The sequence below is a fragment of the Gadus macrocephalus genome, chromosome 1 (assembly GCF_031168955.1).
Source record: "Gadus macrocephalus chromosome 1, ASM3116895v1".
Lineage (NCBI taxonomy): Eukaryota > Metazoa > Chordata > Actinopteri > Gadiformes > Gadidae > Gadus > Gadus macrocephalus.
The window spans coordinates 17,949,219-17,963,204 of NC_082382.1; the positions used below are offsets into that span (position 1 = coordinate 17,949,219).

At 40.8% G+C, this 13,986-nt stretch overlaps 2 protein-coding genes across 29 annotated transcripts in view; both read left to right on the forward strand.

The window, feature by feature from the left end:
• The first annotated feature begins 209 nt into the window (after positions 1-209).
• phf8 (PHD finger protein 8) lies at positions 210-9,655 on the forward strand. 6 transcript variants are annotated; one of them, XM_060056924.1, is made up of 22 exons: positions 210-533; positions 1,150-1,470; positions 1,786-1,871; positions 1,997-2,123; positions 2,313-2,473; positions 2,699-2,840; positions 3,027-3,213; positions 3,324-3,486; positions 3,880-3,967; positions 4,055-4,161; positions 4,300-4,391; positions 4,528-4,644; positions 4,736-5,014; positions 5,385-5,467; positions 5,581-5,753; positions 5,926-6,011; positions 6,144-6,262; positions 6,451-6,794; positions 6,942-7,037; positions 7,126-7,235; positions 7,325-7,691; positions 7,782-9,655. In XM_060056924.1, the coding sequence occupies exons 2-22, from the start codon at positions 1,373-1,375 to the stop codon at positions 7,871-7,873; spliced, it is 3,117 nt and encodes a 1,038-aa protein (XP_059912907.1). In that variant the 5' UTR covers positions 210-533; positions 1,150-1,372; the 3' UTR covers positions 7,874-9,655. The 6 variants fall into 6 exon arrangements, with proteins under 6 accessions (XP_059912907.1, XP_059912861.1, XP_059912869.1 ...); XM_060056878.1 differs by having other exon boundaries at positions 215-533; positions 1,786-1,886; XM_060056886.1 differs by having other exon boundaries at positions 215-533; positions 1,786-1,886; positions 7,785-9,655.
• Positions 9,656-9,866: 211 nt separating this feature from the next.
• The window catches only part of huwe1 (HECT, UBA and WWE domain containing E3 ubiquitin protein ligase 1), a 34,863-nt gene continuing 30,743 nt past the window's right edge, over positions 9,867-13,986 (forward strand). For 16 of the 23 annotated variants that reach the window (XM_060056552.1, XM_060056580.1, XM_060056630.1 and 13 more), the window contains exons 1-2: positions 9,867-10,000; positions 12,381-12,451. The gene's annotated coding sequence lies outside the window, so the exon portion shown is untranslated. The other 7 variants (XM_060056597.1, XM_060056606.1, XM_060056544.1 and 4 more) reach the window with 4 other exon arrangements.

Below are 13,986 nucleotides of genomic sequence, written 5' to 3' on the forward strand. Positions count from 1 at the left end.
ATAATCAGTCTGACAAACTAAACGTTTTATTTTATCATTCCTGAGCTGAATCAGATAAATACATACATACAAGTATCTTATTGAAAATAAAATAAAAAACATACAGAATCATATGGTCTCTAGACGTGCGGATTATATAACGTTTTGCTTCTATCGTCCCGTAACGTTTTGTCTTCTTGAACGCACCTCAGTTTTCTACCAGTCGCAACTTTATTGTTCCTTCAATAACAGACAGCGAAGAAGAAACCGTTTACCGCTGTTGTCTTTGAAATGGCGTTGAAGCGTTATTATAGTAGTCCGTATTTCTGATGGTTGTGCTTGTTTAGGGGATTTGCTATATAATTTCCCCGGTAATTTTATATCAGAAATTTGAAATACACCATATTGTTCCTGAAGTTTGCTTCATAAAAATGTGCAGACGCTTGTTGTAGTTATTTTTTGCAGTGCTGAGCTAGGCCGCTTCTATCCTCGAGCTTGCTTACGGATTTCATCAGCTTTAAAGCTCTCGGCCTTGCCGCAACCTGGTTGCTTTGGTAAGTTGCTAACAACCGATTTATTTGTCTTTATTTTATGGGTTTTCAAAATGTTGGTTACCTTTTTACATCGAGAAAAGCCTTTTATTCATTATGCATGTTTTATTTGTTTCTTAATGTGAAAACAAGGATCTGTACAGCCCTTATTTTGACAACATAGCCGTTAGCTAATGTGTTAGCTCAGCGTTAGCCAGCTTTACCGCTAAACCGCTTTAACTCACAGCTCCATTATCCATTATAGTGTGTTTACAAATGGCAAGCTTCGTTAGCCTATAAGCTATTGAAACTTGTACTATGTAAACCATCTTTAATCAACATGTAGCATTTTTTTCGTTCCCTCAGTCTGCAGTTACTTCTAAATGATATTACTTTAAAATGGAAATATTTTCCAAATTGTTTTTGTAATTAGGATTTTTTAGTATAGACAGTATCAAGCTAGAATTAGCATCGATAACTTTTAGAGACAGATGCTACCTATGGGACATCTTTGCTCAATTTGTTTGCGTAGAATCGATTATTTTTGCTTTATACAACATATTATTGCGTTTTAGACCCTGTTCTACCACTGGTGCTCCAAGATATTTATTTCTAATTTTCATTGTTTACTTTTTAACAGGGCTCCTGGTGGGCGACCAGTGTCATGCGTGTCAGGAACGATCATCTGGCAGGGATATGTCAGAAGCTCTACTCATTTCAGCATTTTTACCCTTAATATAGAGCTACATTAAAACTCTTAATGTAGTTTGGACATTTGAACCTCTGCCTGTTGGATTGTACACTGACTGAAGTGGGCTCTTACCAGAGACTGCACTGAGATTGTTTTCATAGTGACATTCAGTATGGCATCAGTACCAGTATACTGTTTGTGTCGACTACCATATGATGTGACCCGGTTCATGATCGAATGTGACATTTGTCAAGACTGGTTCCATGGGAGGTGAGTCATGTTTATATTTTTATTCTTTTGTGATTTTGTCTTTGTCTTTGAGGTGGGCCATTAATAGTCACTGTTTGCTTTGTACCATTCCATACGTCGAATTATATCATCAAATCTTCTATTCTGTAAAGTTGTCAGTGATGCATTCTGAATTGTATCCTAGCTCCATTGGTCAATTTGATGACTGTGTTTTTAGTGGAATTGTTATGACGTGGTCTGAGATGTGTTCCCTGATAATTGTATTTTTAATAAGATCTGCTCAGTTTGCTACTATCCCTATCTTGATGCTGGATCTACACATTGATTTCCTTGCAGCTGTGTTGGAGTGGAGGAGGATAAAGCAGCAGAGATTGACCTGTATCACTGCCCTAACTGTCAAATCACCCATGGGCCATCGATCAGTAAGTTATTAAAATGTGTGTCATTTTGATATTTCACTAATCATTGCTTTTGAAAGCCTCTCCAATTTTCGGTCTAGACCCAGCACTTCTGTTGACAATGTGTTTCCTTCCGTTTCCACTGGCAGTGCGTAAGCGTCGTGGGGGAAATAAGCAGGCAGATGGGGGTGCTGTGGCAGGGAGAGATCCTACTCGGCCTGCGAAAACAGGCACCCCACAGTTTGTGAGGGAACTTCGGAGCCGCACTTTTCCAAGGTAAGCCCTGCACCCGCTCCCGTGTGGCGCCATGGCTGCTTGTTATTCTGACCTTCACCAAAAAAAAACATGAGCTATTAAACATGAGCTGTTAATACACATTACCTACTGTGTATTTAAAAAGGGAATACACACATATTCAGCATACCCCAATCCCAATTTAATCAGTGCATGGTTTCCTTTATCCAGTGCGGATGAGGTGTTGCTGAAGCCCACTGGGGCCCAGCTGACGGTGGAGTTCCTTGAAGAGCGTTCCTTTAGTGTTCCTGTCATGGTGCTCCGGCGAGATGGCTTGGGCATGAACTTGCCGCCATCCTCCTTCGGCGTCAATGACGTAGAGCACTACATCGGTAAACCTCCTTCCTATTTAATTCCCTTTCTCCCTCTGGGTCATGCAGCCTTATTTAAAAACTTGTTCAACAAAGTGCATTTGTACTATTGACATTTTCCCCAATTGTTCAAAAGTAATTTTTTCCTTACTGAACAGAATTTGTGTTGAATGTGTAATTTGTTGAAAGAACACTACGCTACTTTTAGACGTATCTAATACATGGCGTTTTCTGTCCTCATTCTAGGTCCTGACAAAGAGATAGATGTGATTGACGTGTCTCGCCAGTCTGACATGAAAATGCGCTTGGAAGAGTTTGTGGAATATTACAACAGCCCCAACCGAGACAGAGTGCTCAATGTGATCAGCCTGGAGTTCTCAGAGACCAGGTGCACATTCTCATAGTAATACGCTCAGCCCCTGTTCAATACCACTTCAGTATCTAGCCTTATTCTACATGGACCCTACTGTATTTTATCAAAATAGAAAGTCATATTTATTTACTAAATAAGGCACACGTCTCCCATATTGGTTCGCGTAACACTTTGTTAAGAAAAAGTCCATGTCTCTTATAGGCTCTCCAATTTGGTGGAAACTCCAAAGATCGTTAGGAAACTGTCCTGGGTTGAAAACCTGTGGCCAGAGGAGTCTGTGTTTGAACGTCCGAACGTACAGAAGTACTGCCTGATGGGGGTGAAGGACAGCTACACAGACTTTCACATTGACTTTGGAGGAACTTCGGTCTGGTATCACGTTCTGAGGGTAAGCTACATGAGTTGACTTGTAGTGAGGTTTATGACTGAAACCATTGTTCATAAGTGGCCTTTAATCTAACTACATCCATCCAAACCTCTTTTTGTCTCTCTATGTAGGGTGAGAAGATATTTTACTTGATATCTCCAACTGCAGCCAATCTGGCCTTGTTTGAACGTTGGAGTTCCTCTTCGAATCAGAATGAGATGTTCTTTGGCGATCAAGTGGATATGTGCTACAAATGTTCGGTCAAACAAGGCAACACCCTCTTCATTCCAACAGGTAGGCTCACAGTTTTCCTTCATCGGGTACTAGTATGGTGGCCAAATCACAATTTTAAGTACCAAATGGGAAACACGACAGCATATAAGAAATGGGGAAATGGGACCAGGTCATTATCGTAATGCTCAGCAATTATAAATGAATACATTTTAATCAATTAAAATTAAAATCCACAAAACTCTTAAAGTTGTTCCATGTCTATTTATTTCACACCTCTCTGATGAGTGATGGGACTCTACTTATTTAAAGCCTATAGTTATCATGTTATACAAACGGCATTGCGATTCAAGTTTTTCAGACTCGCGGAAGCTGTCTTTTTTCCCCCTATATGTGTCTGCATCACTGGAGCTGTCAATCAGTTAGATATACATATTTTCTGCATGTGTTTTTTAGGGTGGATTCATGCGGTTCTCACTCCAGTGGACTGTTTAGCTTTTGGAGGGAACTTTCTTCATAGTCTCAACATTGACATGCAGCTACGGTGAGTTCCCTCACACCGATCTCATTCAAGTGCTCATGCATTCAGACACATACCTTAAAACATGTTTAACAAACCGTTTCTCCTCAGGGCATATGAGATAGAAAAGAGGTTGAGCACAGCAGATCTGTTTAGGTTCCCCAACTTTGAGACCGTGTGCTGGTATGTTGGCAAGCACCTCCTCGATACATTCAGAGGTAAGGTTTCTTACATCTAGCCAGACGTGTTCAATTCATGCTTTCAAGACCTGTATTTCCTCAGCTTTTTTCATGAGAAGAAAAGTTTCAGAAAAGTTTCTGGTGATGTTACCAAACCAGTGGGGCTCTATTTGGCAGGTTTGAGGGAGAACCGCAGGCATCCTGCCACTTACCTGGTCCACGGAGCAAAGGCACTGAACAATGCTTTCCGCACCTGGACCCGCAAAGAGGTCAGGCGTAAACCCATCAACCACCTCACTCGGCTCACTCCCTACACATCTTTGAGTGAAGATCATATTATCGTACTGTCCAGTGATCAGAAGTTATTTAGATTTGTAATTTCGTTTTACCGATCTTCTTTCTCAGGCAATAGCTGACCACGAAGTGGAAATTCCAGAGACCATCAAGACTCAGCAGTTAATAAAGGACCTAGCTAAAGAGATCCGCCTTGTCGAGGTACAAAGAAGCACCCTGGTAGATGTGGTGTGTGGCGTTCATATCATCGTTCCATTTTACACACTCTATATATTGTCGGTTTTCATTTGAATTATAACGGCAACATTTATTTTCAAAGGACATCTTTCAGCAAAACATTGGCCGGGCCGCTCCCCCGTTCCCTGGGTCGCCGCTCTCTAAAGGTCCCGCTACCCCTTCCCAAAATCCCATCCGCTCTCCAGGAAAAAAGAGAGGGCCCAAAGCAAAGGATGGGGTAGGGGTTATGGGCTTGCCGGTAACCAAGAAGAAGAGTCAGAAAAGTCTGATCAAGGCAGAGGCTGGGGAACTGGATCTCCTGGAAATTCACACCAAACACACTCTTAAAAAGTTTAATCCCGGCAAATCCAAGAAAAACAAGGTATGGGATTATCTCCACCTTCTTTCAAGCTAGGGTAGGCAATTTGGAGAAGCCAGCCAGAGTAATCTTGGTCTTTAAGTTATCCAACCTACGGCTGAGTGCCCGCAGGAAGCCGGGTTGGACGGTAGTTGGACAGATAAAAGTCAAAGATACCGTATTTTTCTTTATGCTTTTAAAATAGCATTTGATTTTAATTAATTGCTTTCGGGATGTAAAGAAAAATTGGAAAAAATAGGAAGAAAAAAAATTGCTTCTAAAATAAATTGCCTACTGTAGCTTTAATTTCTTTCTGAACAGCATCAGTTATTGATTGTGTTTGCCAATTGATTTGCTTACAACTGTATTTGTACTGTTTTTCTTTGGTCTCCAGCTGGAGTTGCCATTAGAGGAGTTTGAAGGGAAGCTTAATAAGAGCAAGCTGAAACTTGTACTGACCAATGGCAAAATTCAAGGGTAAGCGAAATGCACAACAGACACGTTGCTTCTTTTGTTGACCCTGTGCTCCTTCGAAGGCGGGCTGAAAATGCTGACCTTAGTCTCTTTTTTTTTTCCTTCTTCTTTTCAAGCTCCAAGAAGAAGGGCGGCAGTAACGGAGCTGGAGGTGCAGGGAACTTCCAACATGTGGCCATGGAGGGATCCAGCCTCTCTGACCTGGAGACGGAGGACGAGCTGCAGATCGACGAGACCCCGCCGCCACGCCGCAAGCCCACAGGGCCCAGCAAGAAGAAGAAACTTAGTGGTGAGAATTAACCTCCAAAAGAGGGGCCGGGTGACGGCTGTATAATTATGGACAACCGTGCAGCTTCGCTCCTCCATAATCTTTCTATTCCCTGCAGACCACGAAGTTGTCCGCACTATTGCTACGTTATAACACTCCAGAAACTCAAAATGAAAATGCTCCTTTTTATAAGGTCTTCCGAGGAAGCTTCCCCGAGCCAAGCCGTGCTCTGACCCCAACAGGATCAGGGAGCCTGGGGAGGTGGATTTTGACATTGAGGTAAGGATGCTCTGCATGTTCAACGGGACACGATGAATGCAATGTCATCTGCATGGTTATTTAAAGTTGTCTTCTTTATCATGGTTACCGCCATGCTAGAACCCCGTTTGTTTGTTTGTTTGTTCATTAAAGGAGGACTACACAACAGATGAGGAAGCATTGGCTGCCCATGGAGTGAAGGGTGGAGCCGGAGGTATTCTGGACTTACTGAAGGCCAGTAAGCAAGTAGCGGGCCTGGACTCTGCACTCAGGTGAGATCTCTATGTTAGTGTTCAAATGTTTTACAGATTTAAGGCTTAAGTATATATTTTGAATCCAACAAATTGGGTGTGCTAAGCACTGCAGTCCTAATTAAAAACTACAATTGTAACGATTTTAGAAAGCATTGGTGTACTTTTTGATTGCTATCGGTAGGCTGATCCCCTCTTCTCTTTCTCAGTGAGGAAGCTCCAGCCTCTCCAAGCACACGGGAAGCCATCCAAGGCATGCTCTCCATGGCCAACCCTCCGTCCTCCTCCTCTTCATCCTCCTCCTCCTCATCCTCGCCCATGTCCATCTCAGGAGGCCTGACAGAGGGTCTTGCCGTGGTGAAGGAGAAGGGGCGAAGGGCTGTGTGGGTGTCCGGCGGAAACAAAAAGAATTCAGGTAGTCCCGAGAAGAAACCCGCCATCCAGCAGCGTCCTGGGAAGCGGGCGATCAAGCGTCCGGCGCGGCACCTTAGTGACGAGGAAAGTCCGGACGAGCAGGAGACTCTCGGCACATGCTTTAAGGACTCTGACTACGGTGAGAGACATCATATGCGCCTGCCAATGCCTTTTAAACACAGACACCACACATGGACACGAAGCTGAACACGGAGGTCATCGACTGTATTTTCCTAAGATTCTTTCATTCTTTGAAGTAACTTGTGTGCCTGTCTTTTTCTCTTAGTTTACCCTTCGCTAGAGTCTGACGAGGAGGATCATGCCAACAAGGCCAAGATGAAACGGAAGAAAAACTGGGACGATACACCCTGGAGTCCAAAAGGTCTTCTGCATAGTTAATTCTGTAAAATGATAATGCATCTTAAAACCATAGTGGGGTTTTCTTTTAAACCCTTACTTTCCATTTGCAGCCCGGGTGTTGCCCACCCTCCCGAAACAGGAGAGACCGGCCAGGGAGGGTGCGAGAGTAGCATCGGTGGAAACCGGTCTTGCAGCAGCGGCCGCTAAACTGGCACACCAGGTGGGTTCACGGAAATGAGAAGTTTTAATCAGACGAATCAGGGTGGAGTTTTGGGTGGTGAGGTTGATATGTAATTGTTTCGCTTGTAGGAGCAACAGAAACCCGCAAAGAGAAAGTACACCAAAAAGCAGCGGCCCCCACCTCCGGCACCGGCCCCACCCCCTGTCCAACCGGAACCGGCCCCGCCCTCCCCGCCACAGGCTTCCTCCTCTGGACCCGAGTTCAGCCCCGACCGGAGGATGGACTACTACTCTGCCAGCTTGATGGATCACGAGTACACGGCAGGGCCCGGACCCTTCAGCCCGGGGGGCCCTCGGGGCACCGGGGCCATGGCTCCTGGGGTGTTCCTCACCTCCAGGAGGCCTTCGCTCTCCCCGCAGAACAGCAGCACTTACTCGCCCTCTGGCGCGTCCCCGGCAGGGCCGGCCAGTCAAAGCACTGCTGTAGCAGGACAAGGTAAGGGGAGCGCGTGAGAAACACACAACATGCTGGCATATCGTACTGAGGGCGTGTTTTCTCATTCCTCTTTTCCCTCTCTTAATTTAGCAGGGAAACGTCCAAGGAAAGGACTTGCAACTGCAAAACAGAGACTTGGAAAAATTCTGAAAATTCACCGCAATGGCAAACTTCTCTTGTAGGCGGTGCTGGTAATGTGGCCACACATTTGGTGGGGAAAATGAAGAAGAAATTACTTACAAGGACATACTGCCCGGACAGAATTCATTATATTTTTATTATGGTTTTTTATGATCATCGGTTTTCTCATCTTCCTCCATGCTTTTACTCTTCTATCCACAAATATAATGTTACAAAGACCCACTGAACACACTTTTCCCCAGGCAACTTGATGGGTAAACCGCATCCTCCTAATGTTGGCAATAAAGACATTTTAGAAACTTGAAATTAATATAATATTGGAGTTAAATCTTCAATGTATAATTTTTGAGTTGGGCTATAATAGTTTCTGTATTCAGGCAGCAGATATTCATGTTCTCTCATCTTTACTTAAATACTTGGACTTTTACTCTTTCTCGGTTCGTTCAAAATGTCCTAGCTTTCAGAAATGTTTTCTTCAGAAGTTCATAATGAATTGCAAGTTTGCCATAATAATGGAAAGTGTCGTGTAATTAGTTATACCATGTACGGTTCAGTAAGAATTATGTGATGAAGAGACATAATGCTTTGTTGTAGAAATGTTTCGAGCATTCTATTTTAGGCGTGTTTCCTCAGTTTTCCCTGTTCATGAATGACACCCTATTTTACACATTTTTATATCATGGATCTGTTTTATTCCTTTAGAATTCCCTTGGAAAATGGCAATTTGCCCCTCTGCATAGTCACAATGCATTATTTAATTGATCCCACGTTATTATGCTCAAGTTTGTATCCGATCATGCTGCAAGTTCAGATTGATACAAACTGTCATTTAAATATAGAATATTTTCTACATAGGCATGTTCTCAACTTTTTTGTATGCTTTTCCACTCTTAAAATGATCGTAACCTCAGTACATTGGTTTATTATGCTTTTTAATGTTTCTTTAAGTCGATGTAAATATTTGTAATTTACCTAGATACTGAGTAAGCAGTACGATGTTAGAACACAGAGTTCTCATTAGCATCCCATCAGTTTAGCATGATGGTTTTAGCCGTGTTGGAGTTGGGCTATCAACGAAATGTTGGTTGAGATGTAGATCTTACCATTCACAGTAGAAGTGAGGGCTATTGTCTGATGTGTAAATACGTATTGTAATTTAATTTCTTTTATAGTTAAAATGACTGTTGAAATCTTTTTAAAAATGACTTGTAAATGATGCATTGCTGTATTTGGAAATATATGAACCTGTTTTTTTTTAACTTGTTTGCAGTAAATATGTCCTGCTTAGTTGGTCATGTTGTATTGTCAATGTTATAAGGGAGTTATTTTGTGCTGAAAAAATACCCTAGTTTGACTATCTGTTTGGTTATGTATTGTTGTTTATATTCACTCATGCTTCAACAAACTGTATGTTACACACAATGGTTTTTAAATATGACCCAAAACAGATAAACTATACTTTGGGAAAACTTACTGTTTAAAAATGATTTCTTTACATGAACCATTCCAAAATTGGTTGGTTTTTGAGGGACCGCTGCCTATTCATCAGATTTATTTATTTATTTGTATGATTCAAACGTTTTGAAATGTCTCTACCCAACTTATTTTAACTCATTACATCTTGCAGTTAGAAATGAAAATGATTCACTTATTTAAATTGGTTATTTTGTTGTAGATAAAGACGAGCTCATCAAATGATGAGATGCATTGTAGCATCTTTAATCATTCCTAATATTTTGCACAAAACATATACGGTAGTGAATTTATTACAGACCATTTGTGGTGAAATCAGCTATTTTATTAAAATAAAGATCTTTGCAGTAGTTTGGAATATTTACGAATATAAGTTTGGCATAAATAACAGATTACTTATGACCTAAATTACAAGCAATCAAGCTTTTTCTGCACATCAGTGCATATTTAAAAACCAAAAAGCTGATTCAGTACACCAATTTACAAATCTAATTCAAATCAAGATCAAAATTTCTATTTTCGGCCGGAAACAAGACTGTCCATCTTCGAGACAGTCCATATTCATTGATGGAACAGGGTTTTTTCTCTCAGTACAAGGGAGTGCCAGAGCCTCTGTAAAGAAGTTCTCGCGAGACCTAAACTGCCCTACTCGCTACTAGTGCAAGATGGAGAAGTGAATTTAGCACGCAAACGAGGTAAGCAAAAATAAAAACATTTTAGTGTAACATGTCTCGGTGTTTAGTGAAGTGTACACATTGACCTTTCATCAACAACTAATGATGATTTATATTCGAAGTCTGCCTCCAGTGCCATCAAGAGTTTTTGTCATGGTGAACGGAACATTATGCCATGTAAACCGCCATTTTTAATGTAGCCATGATCCCACAGATAGCATTGTGCTGTGTTCTCGCTCCTAGCTGCTTAGCTCGCACGAAACCCACCAACACACGCCGCACGGGCTCACTGCGCGAATGCGTGCCCCCGTGTGCTACTCCTAGCCACATTAGCATATAGGCGAGTTAGCCGCTGGCTTCTGTGTCGAATGATGAGACAAACGACCGGTGAGAATCACGACGAGTGTGTGATAGTTGATTTTCTTTTCCTGGCTGACCGGTGACATGCGGCAAACTGTAGCTTATGTTGGCTTATAGTCTGGGTAGCTAACGAGTTGTAGTTATTCTTTAACATCACCGTTACAATATCCTAGCTAGGGAACGTTAGCCTATGTTAACTATGGTAATATCTTAACGTCATATGGACTGATTTGTCAAGGTACGGACATTAACTTTGTATCATTGACTTTATTAAACACTCTAGCCCGTGTGGGCCAGAAATTGACATTAGTGTTACTGAACTCAGGTATTTGTCTTTACCTAAGTGGCTGATTTGCTTTACATGTTTAATAATCGAGATGAAAAATGGCTCCATAAAGGTCGACTCCATTCATAATACATGTTCTGGTTGTGGTAACGTTAGCCACGTTTAAATACCTGTATGTGTACACAAAATGTTATAATGAAGCCGCACTGGCATAGTTAAGCTATACGACTCGTTTGGCAGTGTTTTGTTCAGTGGGAAGCCGGTGTGTGCAATATCTGCAGCCCCTTTTTACAATTTAACTTCATGAAAGACCATTGTGATGACATGAACACATAGGGCCTCTGGCATTCACAAGGCGTTTTTGCTCACCCAAAAATGTAGTCGGTGATGGAAAACAATGACAGATTTTGTTTCGTTTTCCAGTGTCTAAAGAGAACAACTGAGATTAAGGTGATCTATATTGAAAGTTAAAACACGTTTTAGAAATGTAAAAATATACAGGATATTATTGCAATAGTATATTTAAAACAAACATTTGCAGTTGACCTTAATCGTGTATCAGTAACCCTTTGGCTGATTTTGTGCAAGCCAATATGATCAAAAACTCAATATTTTTAATGGAAGTATATGTAGATTTGATTTGTTGATATTTGATCGTTACGTATTCCTAATGCATACACATAGGAAAACTGGGAGAACCAATCATCGATAATGTTAATATGATACCCAAGGAATTTGATGCATTGCACATCATTGTCAGGGGACAAACAAATACAGACTTATTTTTTACATTACTATAATGAAGCATTGCTGAACAGGATACAACAGCATTTAACTTGGATCAACATTTTTTCATTAACACACATCTTATGCAATATAAAAACATGGATATGATCAACATATCTTATTACTGAGCTGCAGACACTCCAATTTTAGATTTTTTTTCTGATTTAACTTAAATTGTTAAAGCATCTTGACACTTTACATCATTCTTGAACCCCATCTCTGATTGCTCTCACCAGGTATAACCAGTTCAGTTCGGCAGTTCAGTTCTGCTTTATGTTTAGAATGCTGAGAACAATGGCAGAGTGGGAAAAAATATTGATTTGGTTTTTAATGCCTACAAAAGAGTGCTGATTCCATTTCAATCCACAAATAATAACATAACTAGATATATGCCAGCATATCTCTTCATGAGTACTTTGCATAGCGAGAGTTGATATGAAATCATGCATCATAACTTTTCCAGCAAACTAGTTGCACGTCGATCAATCGTTTTTTGATACAGCTGAGACTCCCTGATTTGCAAATATCGATATGATGCACACTGTAACCCAACTGTAGTCTTTTTGTTTTGGCTAGAGCATAACACATCCCATGGTTCATTATAGGTATATTACGACTCATCGTTTTGAAGGATTTTAAACAGAAGATCTCATGGACAACCTGCCACTGTGATTTTTAATCACGCTAGTAAATAATTATGTGGAATCAAATATGTCGTTTTGGCATACATCTATAAACCAATTGTACCAAATAGTCTGACCTTGTGTCTCAAAGTTAAAACTTGGTTCTGAGTGTACACAGGAAATGTGAACGTATAGAGCCTATTGAGATTCAAGCCAATAAGGACGGTGAAACTCAATTGCTTATGAACATTGTGACTTAAACTTGTTTGAATGTTTCCGGTTTAGTTAAAAAAATGTCAGTTCTGTGTTGTGGCTTTTTGCTGAGATTGGTCTTCTTTAATTTTAGATTGCCTTGTTAAAAGACCCTAACTAGCTGAGGAGGATGATGATGGAGATATTGTATCAAAGCAGTTTCTGGTATGTATCGGAAATGTTTTTTATCCACGTCTCAAATGCAGTGATACCATGCTTTTTAATTGCAATTGTAAGAGGACTCATTCGAATTGCAACGAGCAGCTAGGGATTCAGTTATTTGTAGAACATGGGGCCTAATTTGTGATAAAGCTTTAACCAACTTAAATAAGGTATTCTGAACTGTTTCTATATCTATCAATGTATAACAAAGGTTCCTTTGCTTTCATGGTTGTGATCCTATTGGGTCATTTCACTTCTTGCACAGTTAAGCAATTATTTTATATTGGTCTTGGCAACAGTTGGTTTATCATCACATGCTCCTTAATCACAGCCCTAATTTAATATCGTTACCCACTACCAAAATAGTGTATATATTGTTGGCAAAATAATCTGATTTGTATTAATTATTGCCATTAAGAGACGGGAAAATGCAAAATGGATGCCAGTTCATGTAATCTAAGTTGTAATTTTTTGCATAAACCAGAGTCTGAACTAACTAGATCTTCATCACAATTGGAGTAATGGCTTTGGATGCCCACATTAATCCAGGAAAAGAAGGAAGGATGCTGACAATTTTCGATTTATTTTAGCTTTCCTAAATGTACATTTTACTACCAGATTATACGTTATGTATCTGTTCAGATTTCAGAATTTTTCTAAATTAAGGCTGATTATGGGCAATGTTTAGATTAGATTAATATTCCTTGTGGGCAATTTACTATATGGTTTTAAGACCAATACATGGTTATTAATACACATGTTAGAGAGACGATCTCTTATAGTCCAAGCTTTTTAAATTCTGAAATGCACCGATAAATCCAACAGTAACTACCCGGTTTCCAGCTGAAACATTATTCACTTTGCACACTACCCCAGTCATAATGACTTGTCAAGTCTAGTGTCTAGAGCCTATATGCTACGGATACATGCGCGCGTTGTCGTCGAAAAATGACCAGGATCAAAGTGCTATGACGGACGTTTAAAGCTATATGCCGGGCCAGTTGATGCACACTATTAACTGGAATACTACGAAATACGCCAACTCGCAGTGTCACGATAGACTCGTATGGGAATGATTCAGCGAGTAATTCTACGTTTCTGCTTTGCGTTCAAGTAGCTAGCAAGCTAGCTAGCCAACGCGTGCTACGACTTGCTAGCTGAAAGGCCGGGGTAAGAATCAGAGTTGCCAGATTTGCCGTTATAGAATCAAGAGTTTTTTATTGATATTGCAATCAGCCGCTGTAGTGTTTACGGTGTAAGGAAATGTGTCAGCAAGAAAGCCGAGCCTGATAGTGCGGGTTTCTTGTGCGGCCTTTAGTGCAACCGCGAGGTAAATTAGTCAACAGTGATGTCAGGACTGGGATCGGGAACAGTCAAATAAGGGGTGCTCTAGCTATTTAGCTAAAGCCGAACGTATTTCGGTTTCCATGCATTGTGTTAGCGCTAGTGACATATAGGCATGTATCGACATACGCTAGGTATTGTCTGAGCATTTCACCAACTCAAGGTCTGTTTCCTTAGTATATTTATGCCATAGT